General features: G+C 35.0%; 1 protein-coding gene across 1 annotated transcript in view; it reads right to left on the bottom strand.

The window, feature by feature from the left end:
• Positions 1–27,770, bottom strand: part of HCRTR2 (hypocretin receptor 2) — a 106,416-nt gene that overhangs the window by 9,793 nt on the left and 68,853 nt on the right. Inside the window, exons 2-4 of the mRNA XM_039244321.1 lie at positions 26,014–26,192; positions 17,911–18,154; positions 14,539–14,654 (exon numbers count right to left, since the gene is read on the bottom strand). Of these exons, the coding sequence (XP_039100252.1) occupies positions 14,539–14,654; positions 17,911–18,154; positions 26,014–26,192 (539 nt within the window). The remainder of the gene's footprint in view (positions 1–14,538; positions 14,655–17,910; positions 18,155–26,013; positions 26,193–27,770) is intronic.

Raw genomic sequence — 27,770 nt, 5'->3', positions numbered from 1 at the left:
TTCTCTCTCAAAAAGAAACACATGAAGTTAATGAAAACTTGCCCTTAAATAGAAAAACAGATGATAAATTATTTCTCTTCTGGCTCTGTATGTTCTGTCTTGTAGACTTGACCTTTCACATAGCAGTGATCCTAAATATCTTATCTATATTATTGGTTGGGGGAGGCAGTGAGAATCCTTCTCCCTCTGTGAGTCTCTTTTTTAAATAGTCATTTTTAAAATAATTGAGGAGAAGCCGCAATGGATGTTGGAAAGTTCCAAAAACACTCTAGCATGAGTAACCCTATAAATGTCTGCTAAATGATCTTGAACTGTTTTCTAAATGATCTCTGAGAGATCATTTAAACTTTAGCAATTCTATTATTGAGTGCTCCCCTGAAGGAAAGAAACAATATCCTGCTGCTGATAACTTCCTCAACCATCAGAAACAGATTTCCCATAAAGAGAAACTGCCACAGGGAAAATGGCTATGGTCCCTGCCATCAGAATTAAAACAAACAAAACCAGTGATAATGTTGTCTTTTAGCTGAGGACCTAAATAAAGACAAAAGATGTTAAATCCTGAACTCATCTTGAGGAGACCTACAAATATTTCCACTGCTATGTCACATGTCTAGAGAAAGTCTGCATAATGATACTAGAAACCACCTATAGTAGCTGAGCATCAGGAACTATGTACAGTCCTGAGTAATCATTAATGTGCTACTAAAAGCAGATTATTACAAATTCCATTTATAGATGATCAAGCAGACATTGAGAAGGCTTAAATAAAATACCCATGTCTCCATCTAACAAGTTAGAATTAGTATTCAGGCCTGTCTGACTGCAAAACCCATCCCTTCCCATTCTGATGTAAGGTTTCCATTTATAAGCTTCAACATAATGTATTATGGAAGTCAGCAAATTTTTCAGTATATGCCTAGTTACAAGGAATAATAATCATACAAAAGGGCATTAGAAATCCAGGTAGGCTGTCCACATAGGAAGGTCTTTCCCTGACTTCTTAGGAAAGGCTCAACCATCTGACTGTGGAAAGCTCATGTACACACATACACACACACACACACACACACACACACACACACACACACTACATTTATTCCACTATTTTAAATAAACTTTAAAATCATCTTTGATATGAAAATATATCCTGGAAAAGATATTACCACAATTATGAATTGGAAACATCATGTAAATGATGGACCTTGAAACTTGCCCTTTCTTTTTTTTTTTAATAGTTTATTTATTTTTGAGACAGAGAGAGACAGAGCATGAGTGGGGGAGAGGCAGAGAGAGACAGAGACACAGAATCTGAAACAGGCTCCAGGCTCTGAGCTGTCAGCACAGAGCCTTACGTGGGCTCGAACCCATGAACCGTGAGATCATGACCTGAGTGGAAGTCAGATGTTTAACCAACTGAGCCACTCAGTAGCCCCAAAACCTGCCATTTCTTAAAAACTATTTGTGACCAGGATTAAGCCACAAGAGAAAGCAAACATGCTGCATACATTAAAAGGAGAATAGTGGATATTATGAACAACCAATACATCTGTAAACTTAAATGAGATGGATAAATACCTTTAAAAAAAAAAACAAAGATTACCAAACTGACACTATAATTCCAAGCCTTCTTACAAATTTTTTTTTAAAAAGGTCCAGCCCCAGATAAGGATCTTTGATCAATTCGATCAAACAGTATAAAATAAATACTATCAGTCTGATTCAAACTCTTTCTGAATTCAAAGAAACAGTAATACTTTCTGACCAATTTTATAAGACCACAGTTGTCCTAAAAATCAAAGACATGACAACAAAAGAAAACCATTGATAAATTATCTCTCATGAATAGAGATGAAAAATTCCTTAAAATACACTATCAAATTGTATTCGGCAATATAAAAAAAGATAATAAAATTCACTCAATAAAACAATCAGATTGATTGCAGGAATGCAGTGTTGATTAACCATTCAAAAGTTAATGTAATTTATCATATTAACAGAATAAGAGAAAAATATGACCATCTCAATAAATAAAGGAAACTGCTGACATGGGTATTGTGTGCTGGAACCCCACACCCCAAACATTAGAATTAAGTCTGGAAAACCTCAAAGAACTTCTATAAACCATTAATACACAACTGAAAAATTCAATTACAAAATAACACAGTTTCAAAGGAAAGAACAAGTATTCTTACTCATTAACAATACATAGACAAAATATGTACACATAAAATTATAAAAATTGTTACGAGCTATCAAAAAAGACCCAAATAAATGGGGAGATACAGCATATCAATGGATTAGAACTTAAAGTTATTAATATGTCAATTCTTCCCAAGCAGATCCATAGATTAAACACAATCAATCCCATTCAAAAAAAGCAGCAATTTTCTTGAGGAGGGTGAAACATGAATTTGCAAAATGTTTATGAAAATGCAAAAGGGACTGGAATAACCAAAATACTTTTTAAAAATGAACAAAGTTTGAGAAAAAAGAAGAAAGAGTCTGATAAATGTAATTTGCAAGTCACCTCATTTAAAAAGTGCTTGGAAAATAGATCACCTAAAAAGGCTGTGCAGTTATGAAGGAACCTGGGACAGAGTCACTTAATGGTCAGCAAAGGGAATATATATATTCAAAGCAATGAGAAGCAGAAAGGCAGACAGGAGGGCCATGAGGTGATATAGAAACAGGCCATGAACAATACTGATCAATGCTGGCAAATGACCAAACAAGAAATCCTTAGGGAAACATGGTTTGGAAATCATTGGTGACTTTAGTAAGAGATGTTTCAGTGATAGAATTTGAAGGAGAATAAAGTGGGCTGAGAGATCAGTGGGGGTGGAAGGTGGTGAGATAAAAAGGAGCCAACTAATAAAAATGTCATGCATTTTAACTAGCAAGAGGAGGAAAGAGTTAAGCTAGGAGTTGGAAGAGTGAGAGTTAGGACAAGAGTTAGTCCTTAAAAATGCCCATGCCCAGAGGACACGTCTTCTTTACCTTTCCCCTATTTCTTAGCTCATTACCCGTTTTATCATAAGAGAGTACAAGCGATGCTTGGTAGATGTCATCTTTTTTTTTTTTTTTTTTTTTTTTTNCAGAGGACACGTCTTCTTTACCTTTCCCCTATTTCTTAGCTCATTACCCGTTTTATCATAAGAGAGTACAAGCGATGCTTGGTAGATGTCATTTTTTTTTTTTTTTTTTTTTTTTTTTGGTAGATGTCATCTTATATAAAACTATAATCTCTATCTTCCTGCGTGTGTCTGGCAGGAACAGGGGGACTTTTTCTTACTCTTTACACTACCATTTGAAAATGATTGGGCTTTAACACTCAGGAACGTTGTTTTCCATATAACTCCATGACTTTTTTATTTTTTTAATTCTGCCACAGCCCTTTTACTTATTTATTTTTAAATGTTTATTTATTTACTTTTGAGAGAGAGAGCGTGTGCAAGAGCAAGAACACATGCAGGGGAGGAGCAGAGAAGGGAGACAGAATCTGAAGCAGGCTCCAGGCTCCACAGAGCCCACTGCAGGGCCGAACCCACAAACCATGAGATCATGACATGAACTGAAGTTGAACGCTTCACCAACTGAGCCACCCAGGCGCCCAAGGCACAGCCTTCCTAGAGTTTAGATGCACATCCTCAGGATAAGAATCTGCCCCATGTCTTGACTTCATTCTCACAATCTTGCAATAAATGGCTCTACTTTCAGAGTGTACAGGTGACTCTTCTACAGACAACAGCAACTACAACTGCTGTCCCTGATTCTCCCACCCAACCCCTGAACTCAAGGCTCTTATCCTTTGCCATCCCCCGCTGTGCTATCTCCACATTACTCCATCACACAATTAGCCCTTCTTTGTAGAAACTGGCTTCCCCTTCCCTTCCTGGAATCCAACAAATGCTTTTAATGAATAGATCCTCTCATGCTTCCATGCTTCTATGGACCTTAAAATCTTCAGTCACAAACAACCTTTGGATAATTCCCATTATATATTCTTATTGTATCAACATGTGTGTTTAACCTTTTTTTCTTCCCCAGAGTTGAGCAGAAGAATTTCATAAAAGAAATCTCTCCATTTTTAATTTTTTTAATTTAAAAAAACTCATCATTTTTTGTTCCTTTTAAAATTTTTAATGTTTATTTCTTTTTCAGAGAGAGAGAGACAGAGAGAAACAGTATGAGCAAGGGAGGGGCAGAGAGTGAGGGAGACAGAATCAGAAGCAGGATCCAGGCTCTGAGCCATCAAAGAGCCTGCCTGACTCAGGACTCAAATTCACAAATTTTTTTTTTTTAAACAGATTTATTGAGATGTAGTTTATGTGCCATAAATTCACCTTTTAAGGGGTAGAGTTAAGTAGGTTTTAATGTACTCACAAAGTTGCACAATTATCACCCCATCATTGTCTACTTCCAGAATATTTTCAACACTCTGAAATAAAACTCCAAACCCTTTAGCAGTCACTTCCTAGCTCCCCCATCCTATGACCCCTTGCAACTACAAATCGTTCTGGCTCCATAAATTTGCCTATTCTCTACATTTCATGTAAACAGGATCATATAATATGTGGTCTTTTGTATCAGGCTATTTTCACTTAATAATAATTTCAAGATTCATCCATTTTGTAGTATGTCAATATTTCATTACTTTTTATAGCTGAATAATATTCTATTGTATGCTTATACCACAAATAGTTTATCCATTCATCCATTCATGGACATTGGTTTGTTTCCACTTTTGGACTACTATGCATAATGCTGCTATGAACAACAATGTATAAGTTTTTATGTGGACATGTTTTCAGTTCTCTTGGGGATATAGTTAGGGATTGAATTGCTACCACATGGTAATTCTTTAAGACTTTGAGCAATGGCCAAACCATTTTCCAAAGTAGCTGACTTAATTTCAGTTTTTACCAGTCATATAATGAGAGTGCTAATTTCTCTGCATTCTCACCAATAATTGCTATCTTAAAAAATTATTTTAGGGGCGCCTGGGTGGCTTAGTCGGTTGAGCGTCCGACTTTCGCTTAGGTCATGATCTCGCGGTTCGTGGGTTCGAGCCCCGCGTCGGGCTCTGTGCTGACTGCCAGCTCAGAGCCTGGAGCCTGTTTCAGTCTGTGACTCCCTCTCTCTCTGACCCTCCCCTGCTCATGCTGTCTCTCTCTCTCTCTCCTAGAAATAAATAAAAATTAAAAAAAAAAAAAACATTTAAAAAAAAATTATTTTAGCCATCCTATTGAGTGTGAAGAGGTATCTCACTGTGGCTTTGATGTGCATTTTCCTAATAACTAATGTTGTTGAGCATCTTTTCACGTGTTTATTGGCCATTTCTTCATCTTCTTTGAAGAAAATGTTATTCAAATCTTTTCCCACTTTTAATGTGTTATTTTTTTCTATTGTTGAGTGATAAGACTTTTTGATATATTTTTATACAAGTCTTTTATCATATATATGATTTGCAAACATTTTCTATCATTCTGTAGGTCACCTCTTCACTTTCCTCATAGTATACTTTGAAGTGCAAATGTTTTTATTCCAATAGCATCCAGTTTATCTATTTTTAATTTTTTTTTTTTTGCTTGTGGTTTGGTATGATTTAAACCATTAGTCTAAACCAAGGTCATAATGATGCCTGACCACAGTAATATAATGAATGTGTTGTCTTCTAAGAGTTTTATAGCACAGATGGCCCCTGGATTACAATGGTTTGACCTATGATTTTTTTTTTTTTAACTTTATACAGGTACAAAAGTAATACACATTCAGTAGAAATTGTACTTTGAATTTTTATCTTTTCCTGGGCTATTAATATGTGATAAAATACTCTCTCATGATTCTAGTTAGTGGCAGTGAGCTCCCAGTCAGCCAGACAGTCATGAAGATAAACAATTGATACATTTAAAACTATCATTTTTTACTTTCAGTACAGTATTTAATAAATGACATGAAATATTGAACACTTTATTTTTTAAATTAATTTATTTATTTTGAGAGAGAAAGAGAGAGAGAGCGAGAGAGCGAGAGCGAGAGAGAGATCACACACCAGCAGGGTAAGGGCAGAAGAAGAAGAAGGAGAGAGAGAAAGAATCCCAAACAGGCTCCATGCTTTCAGCTCAGAGTCCATGAGGCTCCATCCCTAGAATCGTGAGATCATGACCTGAGCTGAGGTCAACAGTCAGGTGCTTAACCGACTGAGTCATTCAGGTGCCCCCTAACATTTTATTATAAAATAGGATTTCTGTTAGAGGATTTTGCCCAAATGTAAATGTAGGTTGATATATGAGTTCTGTGCACATTTAAATTAGGGTAGGTTAAGCTATGATGTTTTATACAGGTCAAATGTATTAAATGAATTTTTGACTTTGGTTATTTTCAACTTATGATGACTTTATTGGGATGTAACCCCACTGTAAGTCGAGGAGGATCAGTATTAACTCTTATATTTAAGTCTACAATCTATTCTGAGTTAAATTTTATATATGGTGTAAGGGGAGGTCCAAGTCCATTATTTTCAGTATATAAAGTTGTCCCAGCAGGATTTGCTGACAAGACTATGATTTTTCCCCATTGAATACTGATGACACTCTTGTTAAAAATCAATTAACCATAAATATAAGGGTTTTTTTCAGACTTTGAATTCTATTTCACTGATCTGTATGACTATCTATATGCAAATACCACACTATCTTGATGACTTTAGTTTTATAATAAGATTTGACATTGAGAAGTGAGTTTTCCAACTTCATATTTTTGAAGATTATTTTGGGCATTCCTGGTCCCTTTCATTGATTTTAGTACAGCTTGCCAATTTGTGCAAAAACAAACAACAAACAAAAACACACAAGACAAACAACATTAACAAGAACAAACAAAAAACACACAAGATATTTGATAGGGACTGTGATGAAATCATATGCTGGTTTGAAGAATATTTTATATTAACAATATTAAGTATTCCATTCCATGAACATGGAATTTCACTTCATTTATGTAGTTTATGTAGTCCCTCTTTAATTTTTAAAGGATCCTGCATATTTGAATTTGTTATTCACTTATTCTATTAAATTTATGACTGTTTTTCTCTTTTTGGTACTATTTGAGGTGGAATTATTTTGTTAATTCCAGTTTTAGGTTTTCTTTTCTAGATTATAGAAGTGAAACTAATTTTATTTATTGACCTATTATTTTCAAAACTTGCTGAACTTATTTATTAATTTTTTACATGTGGATTCTTTAGGATTTTATATATATAAGATCACATAATCTACAAATAGTTTACTTATTTTCCAATCTTGATGCCTTTTATTATTATTCTTAATACTATTCCTGACTAATTGACCTGGGTAGAATATAGTTCTATTCAGTATTGAATAGATTAAATAGAACTGCTAAGATCAGATACCCCTGTCTTGTTCCTGATCTTAGCAAGGGAATATTCAGTCTTTCACTGTTAGGTATGATGTTAGCTGTGGGATTTTATAGATATCTTTTATCAAATTGAAGAAGTCTATTTTATTCCTAGTTGATTAAGTGCTTTTATCTTGAAAGGGTGTTGTATTTTATCTAATGCTTTTGCTGCATTTACGGAGATGGCCATGTGGGTTTTATCTTCTATCTGTTAATGTAGTATTATACCAATCAATTTTCAAATGTTAACCCCACATTGCACTGCTATGCTAAATCACACTTGGTCATCATGTATTACCTTTTTTATACATTGGGTTTGGTTTGCTAATATTTTGTTGAGTATACTACTCTATATTCATAAGTATATTAGTCTGTATGTCTTGTGGTATATTTGTCTAGTTTTAATAGCAGTGCAATTCTGGCCTTATGGAATAAGGTGGGGAGTGTTTTCTCCTTTCTTTTTTGGACGAGTTTATGAAAGTTTGGGATTAATTATCCTTTAAATATTTGGTAGGATGCAACAGTGAAACCAGTGGAATTTTTCTTTCTTTTTTTTTTTTTAAATTTTTTAAAATTTATTTCTAGGAGAGAGAGAGAGAGAGACAGTGTGAGCAGGGGAGGGTCAGAGAGAGAGGGAGTCGCAGACTGAAACAGGCTCCAGGCTCTGAGCTGGCAGTCAGCACAGAGCCCGACGCGGGGCTCGAACCCACAAACCGCGAGATCATGACCTAAGCGAAAGTCGGACGCTTAACCAACTAAGCCACCCAGGCGCCCCACAACCAGTGGAATTTTTCTGTGGGAAATGTCTTCACTACTAATTTAATCTCTTCATTTAAAATAGGTCTATTCAGATTTTCTAATTCTCCTTTAGGCAGTTTCAGTAACTTGTGTCTTTCTATGAATGTGTCCATTTTGTCTATGCTATCTACTTTTTTGGCATACGGTTATTCATAGTATTCTCATACCCTTTCTATTTCTGTAACATTGGTGGTGGTGTTCCTCTTTTACTTCTGATTTTAGCGATCTGAATCTTTTCGTATTTTCTTGTCTTTATCTTTCAAAGAAGCAATTTTCATTTTCATTGACTTTTATCCATTGTTTTCCATATTCTATTTCCTTACATGCTAAGCTTTGTTATTTGGTCCCTACTAGTTGCTTTGGTCTTTAATATTTTCTTCTATTTCTAACTTCTAAAAGTGAAATTTTGCTTTATTAATATGAGATCTTTCTTCTCTTGAACATAGGTGACATAGCTATCAATTTCTTTCCAAACAGTTCTTTTGCTGAGTTTCATAAGTTGTGATATATTGTTTTCATTTTTATTTATTTCAAAGTATTTTAAAGTTCTTTTGTAATTTCTTCTTTTAACATTTGGTTATTTATTTTTTAAATGGTTAGAGCACTTATTTTTTTAACATTTATTCATTTTTGAGAAACAGAGAGAGATAGAGCAGATAGAGGGGAGGGGCAGAGAATGTGGGAGACACAGAATCCAAAGCAGGCTCCAAACTCTGAGCTGTCAGCACAGACCCCAACATGAGTCTTGAACTCATGAACCATGAGATCATGACCTGAGCTGAAGTCAGAAGCCTAACCAACTGAGCAACCCAGATGCCCCTTTATTTTGGTTATTTAAAAGTTCAAGATTTAAATTCCATATGCTTATGAATGAATTTCCCAATTTCTGTCTTTGGTTAATGTCCAATGTAATTCAATTATAGTAGAAGAATGTACTTTTTAGGATTTCCATCATTTTAAGTGTTTTGAGACTTGCTTTATGGCCTATCATAGGATCTAGCCTGGAGAAGAGTCCATGTGCATGTTGGATGAATGCAGATTCTGCTGTTTTTGAAGAAATGTTCTTTAGATACCTGGCAGGTCTAGTTGATTGATAGTTTTGTTCCAGTCTTCTATTCCCTTGTTAATAGTCTGCCTAGTTTTTCTATCCATTAATGAAAGAGGAATACTAAATTTTTCAACTATTATTTTTGAATTGCGTATTTCTCCTCCCAAATCTGTTTTTGCTTCATGTATTGTGGATTTCACTTGCTAAGTTCATATAAGTTTATAATTTTTCTTATAAATATCTTAAAAGTTTATTTATTTTTGAGAGAGAGAGAGCATACACATGTGAGTTAGGGAAGGACAAAGGGTGGGGGGAGGGAGAATCTCAGGGAGAGCCTGATGCAGGGCTTGAATTCAAGAACCATGAGATCATGACCTGAGCCAAATTCAAAAGCCAAATGCATAAACAACTGAGCCACCCAGGCACCCCAAGTTTATAATTTTCATAACTTCCTGAAACTTGACCTATCATTTTGAAATATCCCTCTTTATCCATAGTCAGTTTTTTGTTTTTTTTTTTTTTAACTTGAGAGATAGAGAGCACCAGCAGGAGAGAGGGGCAGAGAGAAAGAGAGAGAGGGAGAGAGGATCTTAGCACAGAGGGACTCTCCAGAGAGTAGAGTTCAATGTGGGACTCACTCCCATGACCTTGGGATCATGATCTGAGCCAAAATCAAGAGTCAGACACTCAACTGACTAAGCCACCCAGCCGCCCCTAAGGCACAGGTTGGGGTTTTTTGTTTTTTGGGGTTTTTTTTTTAGATTTTTATTTTTAAGTATTCTCTACACTCAGTGTGAGGCTCAAACTCGAAACCTGGAGATCAAGAATCACAGGCTTTACTGAATGAGCTAGGCTAGGCTGCCATTCTACAGTCACAGTTTTTGTTACAGTTTCCTTTAATATTACTACAGCTACTTCAGCTTTCTTCTGGTTACTGTTTTCATAGTTTATTTTCCCCCACTACTCTACACTTAACACTTTGTATCTTTGAATATGAGATAGTGTCTTTTGTAGATAGCATAAAGTTGGATCATTTTATGTCTGTTTTTTTCTATTCTGTCAATCTCTGGAATGTTTTATTCACTTACATTAATTTAATTATTGAAAAGGAATAATTTGTATTTGTCAGTTTGCTATTGGTTTCTGTATATATCAAGTCTATTTCTGTATATGTCAAGTCTATTCCTCCACTGCTGCTTTATTTTATATTAAATACTTTCTAGTATACAACTTTAATGCTCTTGCTTGCTTTTTTATTTCACAATAGTTTTTTGAGTTATTTTCTTAGTTGTTGCCCTGAGAGTTACAATTAGCAACACAAACAATGTTTGGATTAATGACAATTTAATTTCAATAGTGTATAAAAACTTTGGTCCAATCTAGCTTCATTCCCTTATCCTTCCTTTGAATTACATTTTTACATTATTAGCTAAATCTATACTATTTTATAATTATTGCTTTATGTTATTGTCTTTAAGTAGGAGAAAAAAGTATTACAAATAAAAATATTTATACTCTCTTTTATATTTACCTATGCGGTTACTTGTATTAGTGTTCTTTATTTCGCCATGTGGACTTGAGTTATTAACTTTTGATTCTGTCTCTCAATTACAATTTGCTGTCTATTTTCTCATACTAGACTGAGCTGTCATGACCTAATATTAATTATTTTAAGTTTACTTAGAAGAATGTTGAAGAATAAAGAGCAATAGAAAAGACTGTGATAAAAATTGGAACAGGAAAAGTTTTTCAAAGCTATAGTCTTTGGTAATTTGAAACTTAGTCCAAACTCAAATATCAATCATGATTTATCCCCAGTTCCTCCAACAGTACCAATAATACAGTGGGTGCTTAAAAAATATTTTTAGAATGAGTTAACATGAGTTCACATGATTAGAAATTAAGGGTTGAATTATCATGGTCTATAACTAGAAAGGACATTGACAGAGTCACATAAACTAAGATTAAGCGGGTTTTAGAACAGTCTTAGAGAAGAGTCTGTAGAATTTTCAGACTGAATGAATTTCCTGAGTCACATTATACAAAAAGAATTTAAGTCATGATTATAGCGAAGCATTAGTTAATTCATTTAACAAAGCTTAAAAATTCTTGAGAAAGTCAGACAAGGTCACATGCTTTACTCACTAACAATCTTACACTTACAAATTCCAAAGTATGTAACAGATTTCACACATCTGTAATGCTAAGCAAATAGGATAGGCCTCCATTGGATGGCCCACTTGACATAGCCTATGGTACACATAATGCCTTGGAACGCAGTTTATAGACATTAACAGTTGGAAATTCAGTTGCTCAAGCAGAAGTCTACGTAATCACACATTTGGGATTAATTTACTTTATTGTGCCTGCTAAAGTGAGCTCAGCTAAACTTGTCATTTTCCATCCCAATCTGTTTTGTAAATGTTTTTAGTTTCACAGCCTAAGCATTTTACTGCAAATCTCCTAGATTATGTGGTCTGTGCTAACCAGAACAATTCATCAAAAAAATGTGGGTTATTTCTAAACCTGCAACACAATTTTGAATTTACTTTAGAGTTTGAGAAATGAAGAGCTATAAGCTTAAATAATGGAGAAATAAACTGGTTGGACTTTGGTAGTTACTATTCAAGATTTTTCGGATTACTTTCTTAGTGCAAGATACCACACTAAGTGTTGGGAATTCAATGATGAACAATACAGATTTAGGTGCTCCCTAAAGTTATGTCAATCTGGAAATCAATGAATAAGCCAATATAATCATCTACTATATGTAATTCACAGTTACTAGAACAAATATGGAAGTAGGGAATGCTCTTAACAGTGAATATTCCTAGTCAAAAATCTCAATCAAAATCTAAAATATCTTTACTCTTACAAACTCAAAAGCTTTTTCTGTTCCAAGAAAATATTCAAATTCCAATTTTTCTATGAATTGTTCTCTGAGTAACTTGGCAATGGATTCCCCAATGTTCAATTCTATCTAAATATTCCCAGAACTTTCTATTATTTTTCTACTCACTTTTTTTCTTGTAAAGTATTTATTGAGCAACTATATGTTCCATGTATATACAAATTGGAGGGATACAAGATAAAGGCTAGAGTATACCATCTTCATCTGTAGAATAGAGCATACAGACAAATAAAAAAGTCAGTTTAATGTTATTTAAAGCACTGTGAAAGAGACCTATTTAAGAAAGTTGTCATACACAGATTCAACAGATACTTGTTATCTTAGATATATAAGCAGATTTAGTTGAAAGGATGAATAGTATATACTGTTAAAGTATTTTAATTGTTGAGCACTTTCTATGCTCTGGGCACTTTAATTAATTCATCAAATAAGTGTAACAACTCTTATGAGGTAGATGCTATGCAACTCCACTCTAAAGATAATCAGAGGCAGAGAAATGTAAGAAACTGACTAAATTCATGCATCTATTAAGCTGCAGAGTCAGGATTCAAACTCATGCAGTCTCAACCCTGAGCCTGTGTTTTTGACTTCTCTGTAATATATCATTTCCAATTATTCACTCTTCAGCTTGTAAGAAGATTCCCATTGCCCATTCATTTGCAGTACTTTCTGTGAGAGTAGGATACTTCCCTTCTCCACAGTCGAGCTGAATCACAAGATTTGTTTTGGCCTATGAAATATGAAGAGACTTAACAGATGCCAGTTCAAAGCAAAGATTTAAGACACAGTATATCTTTCTTCCAGATTCCCTGCCCTTTCCCTCAGTTCCAGAATGGCAAGTCCCAGGAAGTGCTGTTCCTTTAGACTGAGTTCCAAAATGAGACAAGGAGAACACAGCCACAGCCCATTCTCAATATTGACATAGAAGAGCCGTGAGAAAAACTGTTGCTGCAAAGCCACATACTTTAAGTCCTTTTTTTCCCAGCAGAATAGCTTAGCAAAAAATGACTAGTATAATAATAGTTACCAAGAAGTGGGGACCAAGTAACAAACACCCTAAAATGTGTGATACCATGGCCATGTGGAAAGCGCTGAGGAAACTATTACTGGGACCTAGAATACAGCACTCATGTTCTACAGGGGTACATATTTGTTACTTAGTTGAAAAGGTTAGAGGTCAGAATGATGATAGGTATTCATACTAGCTACATTTTTAATATTATAAAAGAAATTCTTTATACAAATAGAGGAAAAGAAAAAAGTTGGAATTTTAAGATAGATGGTTAAAAAATGCAACCATTACTGATATTCAACCAGTAAAAGATATCTTGAAAAACTTGCTTTGACTAACAAAATTTGAAGGAGACCCAAATTAAGATTCACTTTCAAAAACCAAAGGAAAGCTTTGTGGAATCCTTTTAATGCACTAAGGTGGCCCAGTACATGGATTCTACAAGCCTGATAAACTCTAAGTACTGGCAAGAAGTTTAGAGAAAGAGAGAGATACATCTCCAAGAGGTGTGGCATTTTAGGGTAAAGTATATAAGAGTATGAGCTATATCCTTAGTCTAAACTTTTATAAACCTTTACATGTATTTGTTGTTGATTTACTTTGAATCATCAAGGTTCACCTTAAATGTTTTCTGCTCTGAATTAGATACCCCTCCACCAGGCCTTCCTCTGATCCTCTGGCTTATGTTTATGAAGATGATTTTCACTGTGCATCTGACTCTTTCCCTCCTCTAGTCGATGAATTCATCAGTGATGCGGACAGGGGCTTTCAGCTTTTTATCAGCTATGCGTGCAAAAGAAATATGATACGATAAATGCTTGATAAATGAGCAACAAAGAATGAATATACTCACGGACAGAGCAAAATTACTTAACAAATTACAATACTCACAAATCAGCATTATAAACAATTTCTAAAATTCTAAATTCTGTCTGATTCTCTAATGTACTAAAGAAAAATAAGATCTTTGAAGTTGGAGATTTAACCCATATAATAAAAGCGTACTACATATATCTCATAAAAATGACAATATTGTTTACATAAAATTTCAGGAAACTTTAAAGAATTTTTGTTATTTACTTGACAAAGTAAAATTTATGAGTCCCAGACAAAAATCAAATCATTTCATCACGGAGCTTTAAAATTTAAAGTCAGTAAGGCAGTTCATAAAACACATTCCTTAAATATCACCCTAAAAATTGCCTAGGCATATTTCCATGGTTAGGGTCTCATTCTTTTAGAAGAATATAGTCTTTTGCTAGGCATATTATGTTGGTTCAATATACTCTTAGCTTTTATTTTTAAGCACATCCTAAAGAAAACATAAAGAAATTATTTGAAATCACATACCTGTCGACACCAGAGTTTACGAAATATTTGCAGATAGGCCAACACCATAAGGCACAGTGGGGCCATGTAAGTCACCAGGAAAAAACAGATGTGATACATCTTGGGGTAAATTTCACCTGAAATGAAAGCCAAAATAATAAACTCTGGTTTCATAATTCACAGACTTTTTAAAAGGTATTTCTGTCAATGTTCTGCCTTCAAAGTGTACATTTAACTTCAATATGACTTCACTGATATGATACACACACACACACACACACACACACACACACACACACTCTAAATGTGAAGTCTTAATTTCACTTAATGTACTCAGAGAGGAATAACAATTAGCCATTTCTTAATTTGTGTTAACATAGGCTATCCAAAGTCAAGTGTTCATTTATCAAGAAGAACTTTTTTGGCTGATTATATCTAGCCTAATTAATAAAAATTAGCTTGGAATATGCTATAATTAAATTTGTAATAAGAAACAAGACAATTTAAATCTAATTGCTAATGCTTTTGGGAAAAGAGTGTAAACTCAGTTGATTCCTCCTCATTAGAATATGTTTCTTGAGAAATGGGAAGCTATTCCCAGTTGTACCCCCCAGTGTGGAAAATTTTTGGAAAAATAAACACAGCAAACATTTAATGATTCTTTTTGTTGATTGTCAGAACTATATAAAATTTCTCTCTCAGTATGTTGTTTGTATGTATATGTATGTATGCAATGTATTGATGAAAATAATATTTTTGGGTTTTATTAATTTTTAAACAAGTATTTTTTATATATTCATCTCATTTATTTAGTCATAAGCACTTCTAATATTGTAGCAATTTCTTGCCATTAAGTCTATGTATACAGGTGATACATATCATAGATTAGGCATTTATTGAAGAGTCAATTATTCAATTAATAACATTGTGGTTTAATATAATTTTTTGCTTTCCTAAATATATTTATTACTGACTTTTAATTGTTTTTTTTAAAGATTTGATTTTTAAGTAATCTCTACATCCAACATGGGATTCAAATTCACAACCCTGAGATCAAGAGTCACACGCTGTACTGACTGAGCCAGCCAGGAGTCTCTACTGACTTTTTAAATTCTTTCAAGGATATTTTTTCCCATACTTGTATTTGAATATGTGACAAGTGATCCAGTTACTTTTACTTAAGCAGCTTAATTTGACTGTGATATTGGCAGTGAGGTTAGTTCCATACTATTATTGAGGGATAATCCTATCACCTTCATGCATTTGTTTTTTTCATTGCTTCAGAAAGGGCATGTAGAAGCATGAAGACTCAGTTATGTTATCAAATGTGGTAAGAACAATTTACAGTCAGGATTGACCAATAGTAACTATGAAGATGAACACAAAGATTGATAATATGTTTTGAACAATCATTCATATAATTGTTACTGAATATATTTTAAATATATCTATGAGCTGAATATTCTCCACAGTCTTGAGTCCATAGCCTTTTCTTCTAGAGACGGTTGAGCTTAATATTGTCCTTATTTTTCCTTCTAAAACTTCATCTTCTTTCTCATGTAGATGTTTTTCTTGACTGTAATCTTCAGAGGGGACAGCAGGGTACCCATGTTTCTGATATAGAGCAATCAACGGAACTGATGTGGGGTGTCATTTTTAGCTCTTCTGTGGCCCAACTGGCTCACACCTAGCTCATCTGTTTCTAACTTGCTTTTAAGTTTATCCCATAAACCATGCCAGTTACATAAAAAGTGATAGAATCTGAGCGGTGACTGGAAGAATAACAGTCTTTCCCTTTGAAGTGCTACAGCCAGAGCAGTATTTGGTAAGCCAATTTCAGGGGACTAGAGGATGACCTGGACACTTCCCAGGCACCTGAATGCCTTTGAACTTTTATTTGTTTTGAAGGTGTCACATGAGCTCCCACATAAAAAATACACCTTTGAAGCTGACATACGTGTAAAGCCTTGAGGTCTACCTCAGACAAAACTGAGTGAAGAAGGGTAGATTTGAGAGGCAATATTTTTCTTTTTTAATTGCAGCTATGGATACCATCACCACGATAACAATTTGGGTTTTAAACAGATAGGAGAGAAAGCTCATTCTGTGGTCAGTATATTTATAAATAGTTTGTAAAATATGTAATTGGGTGGTAAATGCATATTATGATAATGAACACCCACACAGAGAAAAGTTGATCAAGTGAAATTACAGTTGCAGGCTGGGATTGATTGTTTTAAAAAAAGAGATTATTAAAGATAATTGGGGAAACATGATAGTCTTAACACTCTTCATTCCATGCTTACAGTCTAAGCTAATTGAAAACCTAGAAATGCCAGTGGAATTTTAAGTTGAATGTGTTGAAACTTTTCCTAAACTCTCTCTGCACTTGATGAACAATGTCTTCTATATATTCAAGACATTTATATATAAACTAGAATATAGTTACATGAAATTTGTTGTGCTTAAGCAGACATATTATAAAACAGGATCTTAAAGATTGACAAGCATTCAAGATTGGTTTCTACTTAAATAATAAATAGGCACAATCTGAATAAATTCTTCCACATATACCAAACCAATAATTAAGGAGAAAATGTGGATCTTTATTTAGGCTTCAAAATCAGAGACTAAAGAATAATGTCCTATGTTAACAAGGCAAGACTTAATCTCAGTGAGTTAAAGTGCATTACTGAGCCAACATGTTAATCTAATTATCCATAACCTACAAACACTTTGTCCTTCAGGTTACACCTATCAGGGACTCAATGAGACAACTGACTGAGCCACCCAGGTGCCCCCATAATTAATATAACTCTTAAATTAGTAAATAATTATGTCAGTGATCATTTATCAGTTTAACATTTTATGAATATAATCAGCAAATTTAGATAATTTGATTTAAAGAGCATAAGTCTACATACTCAACTCCAGTCAGGATTCTAGGCAGGACACAGTTGTAAAATGAAAATTCCCAGTTCCTGAAGCCCATTACATAATTTGGCACTTGAAGCAATATAACATTGCACTATCTTGTAAAATGTTAATCATTCTGTATTATATACTTGGATTACATAAATGAGTCGTTGCTATAGACAATTTAAGAAAAGCTGGCATAATGAAATCTGAATTTTAGGAAAAGCTCTCCCATTCATTCTCCACCTGAAAACTGAAAACTAGACAACCGTATATAGTGATTTCCTTAGGACAGAGGTAGGTGGAGCTATTCTGTGAAACTGTTTTGGGTTTCAACCGGGTTTTCATGCTTTTGCAAAACTGTATTAACAGATGCCAATAAAGCATACAAGGCCAGCTTTACAATAGGTATGCAAAACAAAATTTTAGTTTGCAGCTGTAATATAAATGTCCGCTTGTGGCTCATAATGTACTTACCTCCCCAGCGCTCATCACACACTGTAAATAGAGTGGTTTTATTGGCTAAGCCAGGGAGCATGGTGCTGCATTCCATGACTATGGCCTGAGGAATCATTATAATGCAGGAGACAATCCAGATGATGACAATGCTGTTCCTGGCCCTCTTGGCTGTGCTCTTAAACATCAAAGGGTGACAGATTGCATACCATCGATCCAAGGCAATGCAGCTCAGTGTAAGAACAGACACAGACACCGACACGGTCTAGAGAGAGAAAGAACACAGGATAAGAGAAGCACTAGGTATTAAATAGATCCACTCTTTTTTTTTTTTAATGTTTTATTTATTTCCAGGAGAGAGAGAGAGAGACAGCGTGAGCAGGGGAGGGTCAGAGAGAGAGGGAGTCACAGACTCCGAAACAGGCTCCAGGCTCTGAGCTGGCAGTCAGCACATAGCCCGATGCGGGGCTCGAACGCACGAACCACGAGTTCATGAGCTAAGCGAAAGTCGGACGCTTAACCGACTAAGCCACCCAGGCGCCCCTAAATGGATCCACTCTTAATATACTTCCCATATTAGAAAGGGTCACACGGATAATCAGACTCAAAATGGTGAGAAAATATTTCATGCAAATTTTTCCCCTAAAATGCATAATAATAATATTAAAAAGGTATTAGGGAAAAATATGTTTCTTGTGAAACATGAAAAAGATGTTATGAAAACACTGCAACCATTTTCTGCCAAATGTTTTAATTTGTAATATGGCACTCTTTGAATACTGTCATCATTTTATCTTGCAACTTTGCATTGACAGGGGAAAAAAAACCTTCCAAAAGAAAAAAATATAGAACATGTATGTTTAGTTTGAACTAGAAAACTCTCACTTATAGAGATAATGCGACATGTTTAGCTTTTAAAATATATAGAAATTTGATTGCAATTGCATTTAGCTAGGATTTTTTTAAAAAAATTATGGATATTGCAGTCCGTATTTTCAAATAACAAAGCCTATTTGTGCATCAGTTAATTTCTAGCGTGTAACTCAAGGCAAGAGTTATGTTAGAAGAGAATCCTGCGTGGGTCTCCTCACCATAGTTTGCTTATTGCTGGTGTTAGCAACTTGCCTTTCAAACTCAAATAGGTTCACCTAGTCCACATTTCCATATAATTAACACTGCCACAAGTGATACTTTAACTTGGAACTTAAAGGAAGTAGTAAAGATATGTGTTAAGCATGCCTATACCCACATGATCAGTTTGTGTAATTATATGTAATGTATGCTCCTATACTGGATGAATCATTCATTCTGGTATCAGTCTCAAAACCCCATCATTAGAAAGAAACTTCATTCCCTTTTCTGTTATTTTTTGTTACAGACTTCTATTTATTTTCTTCTCAGTACTTATGGTAAGTACCATGTGATATAGTACAATTATTTTGTTCAACTAATTTATTTATTGTCTTTCTTCTCTATTAGAACAAAGTTCTGTGGCAGGAGGGACTGCTATTAATTTATTTGTTCCTTTATTTTCACAACTGTGTCTTGTACCTGGCACAGTATTTGAAGTGCTTTAATAAAAATTTTTTTTGAATTAAGGAACAATGATAAGACTCAATCTAAGGTAATAGATGTGATCCAGTCCTCTCTCTACTTTTCCTGTCCTGGTTTTATTGATCCCACCATATGTGGAAGGGCAGACATGTCTGTTTCCTCCCTCAGGACCTTCTCTGTTGATGCATTGACTATAGGTTCATATGACAGAAAGGGATCAAAGAGCCTGTGCAGCACAAGAGAAAAGTCTCTGGACTAAGAGTCAGGACGACCTATTTTTACTCTCCCACCAGCTCATTGTGCAATGTTGGGTCATCTTGTTCTACAGTTTTATGCCAAATGCATATGTTTTTGTTTTTGTTTTTTTTTCTGTTAAATGAGTGAAACTGAGAAGATACAATTATTGTTTCTCTACGGGAAAGGCAGTGTACTTGAAATCAATTCTGCAAGCAGCTTTCCTGGGCATGATTCCCATCTCACTTGATAAATGTATGATCTTGGGTGAGTTCCTTAACCTCTCTATACCTCAGTATTCTCATCTGTAAAAGTGGTTGATAATAGTACCCAACCATGGAATTATGGGGAGAGTCAGTTCAGATGTGAAATGCCTAGCCCTGGCCTGTCAGGTAAATGCTGTGCAAGTAGCTCTTATTACTTATTATGATTATAGCAATGAGAATGGTGATTATACTAGTAGTTTTCTCTTCCATTCTCAAACTTGGCATTCTAGCTTTTAATTGGAATGGACTTCTTTTTTTAAAAAAAAACTTTTTTTTTTAACTTTTTCTCTAATGTTTATTTATTTTGGAGAGAGAGAGTGTGAGCAGGGGAGGGGCAGAGAGAGAGAGGGAGGCACAGAATCTGAAAGGTTCCAGGCTCTGAGCTGCCAACACAGAGCCCAACCCAGGGTTTGTACTCATGAACTGCAAGATCATGACCTGAGAGATAGTCGGACGTTTAACTAACTGAAGCACTCAGGCACCCCTGGAATGGATTGCTTTTAATTGGAACAGAGGAAATATCACAGAAATTACAAGTAAAAGCCTATACTAAATTCTTGGATGTAAATGTCCAGTGTACCTTTAAAGGCTGAACTCTATCAGAGAAGTCTTTTTTTTTTTTTTTTTTTTTTTTNCAGATCATGTGAAAGGATTATACCAAGACTTGAAAAAAAGTTCAATTTGATTATAAGAGATATTGAGCCACAGAGAGACACAGGGTAATTTCTATCTTTTCCCCTGTATTTCCAAATATTTCAGTATAAAGATACATCTTACCTGTGTAAAGATGAGACATATTTTTTTTTTTTTTTACAAATAGTTTATTGTCAAATTAGTTTCTACATAACACTCAGTGCTCATCCCCAAAGTGCCCTCCTTCATGCCCATCCCCCCCTCCCCCCCACATCCATCAGTCCTCAGTTTTTGTCAGCATTCAAGAGTCTCTCATGGTTTGCCTCAGAGAAGTCTTAAATTGGTTGATGACTACTGAGAATTACTTAGTGCTGTTTTAGAGCTAATTCAAGTGTCCTTCTCAAACCAACCCCTTCACCCTCCAGCCTCCTTTTTCTCCCTACAAATGTGCCAAGCACCCAGGACCCCTCAATACTATTGCTAACTTGGGAATAGAAGTATGGAAGGCTAGAGCTTCACAGCAGACATTTCATTGCTGCCAGGCCAGGGATGTATTTACCCAGTCTACTAGCTATCAGAAGTTTAAAATGCTCAACAAGGCCTAGTAATTTATCACTCATGAATTCTAATTGACATGGCTGAATGGGATAGAAGTAGCATGGCTCAAATTCAAAAGTCATTTCTAGTATTTTCCTCTATTATTAAATAGTAATAATCAATTAAAAACTCACTTGAAAGACTGCCATCCAGTCCCAACAGTGAGCCAAGGAGCAGAGCCTCTTCTGTAATATGGAGCAACGCAAAAGAATATGCTGACAGGGTTCATCTAACAATAGAATCCACTGAATGGACCCTTAGCAATCAATGATTTAAGACGCACTGCTTGACTACTATATTTGCTGGTGAATAATACACACTAGCATCCCATTAACAACATTTCCTTGGGAGACATATAAAATTTCATCTTAGTGTAGGTGATTATATTTGAGAGTTGTGCTGCTGTTTTCATTTCTAGGAGTGTACTTCTGGGTACCTTTCTATTTAGACTTTGACTTTAGCTTAAATCAACCTGATAGCAAATCATTTGAGAATGAATCCAGTAAAGATTATAAATGCTGTAAAGGAAGTGATATAAGATGATGTGAACTTCTGCTGTTAAGAGCTTGATCTTTCACCCATACTATGGGCACCCTGTGGTCAGGGGAATGCTGGAGACTTGCTTTGGTAGATGATGAGTCTGTCTCATCATGGTAGCATATAGATATGACAAAAAGACATCAGAGATCTATGGAAAGTAGAAATGGAAGCTTTGGGGTGCCTGGCTGGCTCAGTCAGTAGAGCATACGACTCTTGATCTCAAGGTTGTGCTTCGAGCTCCATATTGAGTATAGATATTACTTTAAAATTAAAAAAAAAAGAAATAGAAATTTTGCCACTCTGCATATTTGGACACAGGAACTAATAGACTGGAAAGTGGGAACATGTGACCAAGAGAGTGAGGGAGACTATCTTACCACCCACCACCCACCGCTTTCATCTCAGTTGACTTTGTTCTTTTCCTGACACTTCCTGTTCAGACCTTCTTCTGCAGTTAAAAAAAAAAAAAAGGCACTCTGAAAAAATAGCTGACTGCTCCTACATGTGTGAGAAGAAAACTGAAATATGTTATAATTTTCTAAGAAATTCATGCTAATTATTTAAAAAATAACCCAGTAAATGTTAATGATCTTGGATATATAGAATTATTAAAGACACAAAAGGGTCAGTTGAATTATTGAGCTAAGCTTTATTACATTTATGAGCTTTTTAAGATTTTTGAACATGTCCAAAGTATTACTGTATATTGGTCATAAACCTAAAGGTTGTATTGTTTATTGTATCGTATTGTATTTAGAAGAAAAAGAACATGTAAGTCATAAAATTAGTACATGTCCAAACATTCTTAAATACAACTGAATAACCTTAAAATCTGGCTGGATGTTTTTATAACATGTTTTTAAACATTAAGTAGGATGTAAGTTTCATATAAGGGACAAAAGCCATCCATTTCAGAATATCACAACTAAGGAAAAACAACTACTCAATATCAAATAAATGGCTTATTTCCCATTGGTGCTGTTCATACCATTTGGGGAAGTTCTATGGAAATGGGCAATAAATGTCTGAGAAATTTTGGAGACAGTAGTTCTACCAGTGCACCAATACTTTTGTACATTTATAACTTTTTGTAAAGCAGCAATGCTGAATGAGGTAATGAATGGATCTAATTTTTTTTCACCTGATTCAGATCTTGTATTTAACCAGAAGTTTTCCCTTGGCCTATGGAGGAGAGAATTAGCTGAAGACTTGACTAGACTGAGGACTGTTGATAAAGAAGCAGACAGAATCTCTCAGGAAATGAAAATGCTCCATCACTGGAGGATTTGCTAATAAGTTGTGCTGTATGAAATAGCACTGTCAATAACTTTATGAGAGACCCATTCCTTGCATCGCTCACTGGGTATACACTGCATCCAGTCTGTCCTTGCCTGTTCAGTGGAGAATCTGAAATACCTGGCCTATAAGAAGTTATCACTGTGTATTAGAGCAGGACTGTAGCAACTACAGGATGTTATATCCCTCTCTCATCGCTGCACTGTTCATTGTGGAATCTTCTTGTTTGCAGAGAAAGCGTGAAATATCGGCACTGAGCCATTGGAAGATTCTGGACAACGGAAGCCATCTTGAAGCTTAAGAGGACCCCCTCAAATTTTCCTCTGGGTGGTTATTAAAACCAAGAGATGGCGAAATATTAAAATTCTCTGCTATTTATAATTTCCCCAGTGTCTTCATGCAAAACCATAAGACCATTTTCTTACAGTTTTTTCCCCAAAGAGGATATTTTTCTCTGCTACTCAATGTACTATTAATCTCAAAACAAAACAAAAAAATACTGTATTTTATTTTTGTGACACATTCATGGTTTTCATATGACTGACACAAACTAACCATATAGCTAAGGTTTGCAATAAAGTTTATAATGTCCATGGCATTTTACACTTACTATTCTATCAGTGGTGTCTAACCTAAGAAATAACTTCCTATAAAAGTTCACTGTATTAATTGAGAATTATTAAGCTAAAAATCTCTTCCTAACACTTCAGATCCAAAAGTCTTATCCATATATTTTCTAGCAATGAGCAAATTGTGATCTCCCCCAACTTTTAGTTTTATTAAAACTTTATTTGGGGGATACTTCGAAGATCACAGCAAAGCTGAGGAGAAGGTACAGAGATTTTCCATTTACTCTCTATCTCTCTCAATATCAACATCCCCCACCAGTGGTACATCCATTATAACTGATGAACCTACAGTGACATATCATAATCACCCGAAGTCCATAGTTTATATTATGGTTCATTCTTGGTGTTATACATCCTATGTGTTTGGATATACGGATAGTGACATATATCCACCACTATATTATCTTCTGGGCTCTTCCCTGCCCACCAATGGCAACCATTTGTCTCTCTAGTTTTACCTTTTCCAGAATGTCATATTACTGAAATCATCAATATATATATTCTCAGATTGACTTCTTTTACTTAATAATAAGCATTTATATTTCTTCTTTCTTCCATATCTTTGCATGGCTTAATAGTTCATTTCATTGTAGTACTGAATAATATTCTATTGTCTGGATGTACCACAATTTATCCATTTACCTACTGAAGGAAATCTTGGTTGCATCCAAGTTTTAGTAATTATGAAGAAAGCTGCTATACAGATTTGTATCCAAGTTTTTGAATAGACATAAGTTTTCCACTCCTTTGGGTAAATACCAAGGAACGCAACTGCTGGATGAGATGAAGAGATGTTTAGTTTTACAAGATACTTGCAGAATGTGTTTCGAAGTGGCTTTACCATCAACCATAAATGTAAATTCCTGTTGTCCTACATCCTCACCAGCATCTGGTGCTGTTAGTGTTCCAGAATTTGGCTATACTAAGAGGTGTATAGTGGTATTTCATTGTTGTTTTAATTTACATTTTGCTGATGATATATGATAAGGAGAACCTTTTAATATGCTTCTCTGCCACCTATATATAATATTTAGCAAAGTGTCTGTTGAGGTCTTTGGCCCATTTTTTAATTGGGTTATTTGTTACCTTATTGTTGAGTTTTAAGAGTTCTGTGTATATTTTGGATATCAATCCTTTGTTATATGCGTCTTTTTGAAAATATTTCCTCCAGGTCTGTGGCTTGTGTTCCCTTTCTCTGGTCACTTGTCTTCCACAGAGCAGAAGTTTTAATATTAGTAAAGTCAGCTTATCAATTACCAGAATACCTATCACTGTCAGAATACCCATCACAGAATTATTTCTGAAAGTGGTTATTCCTAATTTCTTCTGGGAAATTTTATTGTAGAAAAACTACTTTCACAAAGAACAATAAAATGTCTAGATGATGATGATGATAATAACTTATGGTTACTGAGAACATACTATATTTTTTAAGATCGTCCTCTTTCAGAGGGTAATCACTATGCCATGTAATTTATGTAAATTATCTAAGTAAAATGTCACCACATTTTACCACTCTATTTCACCACTCTATTATAGCATAAGAGTTAGCTATAATAAAAATTATTATCCTTTTATAGTAGGTGAATCACAAAGAGCTTTTGTATTTGGATCAATAGCATACATTCAGTAAATAGCAGAACAGAGATTCCAAACCTGGTAGTCTGATTCAAAACCAACACTGAAATTTGTTCACTGCACTACTTTGATCACATAACTTTAATTTCTCATTGTGAAACAAAACCACTTATAAAAATGAAAATAAACAGACCTTGCTTATTTGAGGTAGAAGACGCTCAATCATCAATTTGTTCTATTTCCTTATTTTACGATGGGAAAATTAGAGATCAAAGAAATAAAAGGTTTGCTCAGCATCTAATGATGATTTGAGGATTCTGTTGCTTGATTTTTTCACCCAGAACTTATTTACCCAGAAAGTATCAAGTATTATTTTTCTTTTTCTAAATTTTTTAAATGTTTTATTTATTTCTGAGAGAGAGAGACAGAGAGAGAGAGAGACAGAGAAGGAGAGAGAGAGAGAGCAGGGGAGTGTCAGAGAGAGAGGGAGATACAGAATCTGAAGTGGGTTCCAGGCTCTGAGCTGGCTGCCAGCACAGAGCTCGATGTGGGGCCCGAACCCACGAACCGTGTGATCATGACCTGAGCCGAAGTTGGACGCTTAACTGACTGAGCCACCCAGGCACTCCTCAAGTATTATTTTTCTTAAGTCTGCTAATTCCTCAAGCAAATATATTTCTCTTAGCTCACTAGTTAATTTACCAAAGGACCATAACTGAAAATAATTTCAATTCTTAACTGAAAATACTTTTTCATTAGCTTCTGCTTAAACTAATAGATGTGTGGAAAACAATTACCTGTAAATAAGGAATAACTTTGCAAAGGGACTGTCCAAAGAACCAGGTCTCGGTGATATCCACAACCAATGTGGCTGGAAGGCAGGTAATGGTCACGAGCACATCAGCCAGAGAAAGGTTGACTATGAAGTAGTTGGTTACCGTCCTCATGTGGTGGTTTTTCCACACTGCCACACAAACTAATTTGGGGAAAATAAAAAGAATAGTTACCATTAAGAACTAAATACTTGTGTCCCCACAAAATTCCCATGTTGAAATCCTAACACCTAGTATGATGGTATTAGAAAATGGGCCTTTAGGAGATAAATAGATCATGGTGGCAGAGCCCTCAATAATGGGATTAGTGCCCATAACAAGGGGCCCCAGAGAGATTCCTTGCCCCTACCACCATATGAGGACACAGTGAAAAAGCTCTGAACCAGGAAATTGGCCTTCACCAGATGCTGAAGCTGGTACAGCTTTGATCTTGGACTTCTCAGATTTCAGAACTGTGAGAAATAAATGTATGTGGTTTATAAGCCACATAGTTTATGGTATTCTGTTATAGCAGCCCCCCCAAAAACTAAGACAGTAACAATACAAGGAAAATAGATACTGATGAGGAAATACTGCCAACCTAATTAATACTCCTGTAAGGTCCACAAATAAACATAGAAAAGGGAAGGTGATTTAAGGCTGTACTGTTTTCACTGAATCAGTCAACTTGTGTGAATTCTGAATCCATACTTAAAATCAGTTCATTTATGTCTCAGTGGATCGTAAGGCTGCATTCATTTTTACTTGACTTTGAATCATGATTCCCAGAAGTTAAAGAACAATCTTTGATTCTTCTTTCTATTCCCTTAGTGCTCAGCATGTAGTAGAGACTCAAGACATATTTACTGAAGTGAGATGAATTAGGAGCTAGCTATTTTCAATGACCTATAGTGTTTGCTTCAGCCATGACGTTTATCCTATCTGCTCCCAATCTCTGCATTTAGAACTTTTAATAGATGAAGAGGTTTAAAAGACAAAAGCCAACAATTACTCAGCCCCTATTATTGGCAAACACTGAGCTATATGGTTCATATATATATTTAGGTCGTTTAATCTTGACAATCCCAAGGGAAGACATTGTTACCATCATTTTTTACATGAAGTAATTGAGATACAGGGAATTTGTGGAGGTTGGCTAGGGACAAATGGATCATAAAGCACAGAACTACAGCTGCAACCGGGATTCAACACCAAGTGAGGAACTGGTCTTTTCACCATTCCTTTTTCTTTACTTGTAAAAATGAAGGAATTATAACAAAGTACATATAAACTCTAGAGACTCAATCCTCTTTCCTCGCTATTACTCTTGATGGCTTCTAAACATCGCCTCCAATCAAACACGTTTTTCAATACTCTCAGACTCGAGCCTTCCTCATTGCCTTTCAGTGTATCTTCATTTTTAAAAGCTGTTCTACTTTATTCAGTTGCTCTTTATGAAAAGAACATTCAGTTCCTCAATTCTCTGTCTTCCTCTGTGTGATGTATCCAAGGGTTACATAATCACTGGCTCAAGAATTATATAGGTGTAAGCACTGCTACCCACATCTATTGATGGTTTGCTTCACTAAAAGTAACTGAATTTGCCTTGGGTATCATTAAACTGTCAGAGCTGTCACCTATGCACCTAAATGATGCAGTGATTAGTAACTTTATGTAGTGAATAAATAAAAGCACATTTTGTTAAATTTAAGTCACTAAATAAAGATTTCTTTTGGACAATT

This window comes from Hyaena hyaena, unplaced genomic scaffold (assembly GCF_003009895.1).
Source record: "Hyaena hyaena isolate Hyena2069 unplaced genomic scaffold, ASM300989v1 scaffold_242, whole genome shotgun sequence".
In the NCBI taxonomy this organism is placed as follows: Eukaryota; Metazoa; Chordata; class Mammalia; order Carnivora; family Hyaenidae; genus Hyaena; species Hyaena hyaena.
This window is presented reverse-complemented; position numbering and strand designations above follow the sequence as displayed.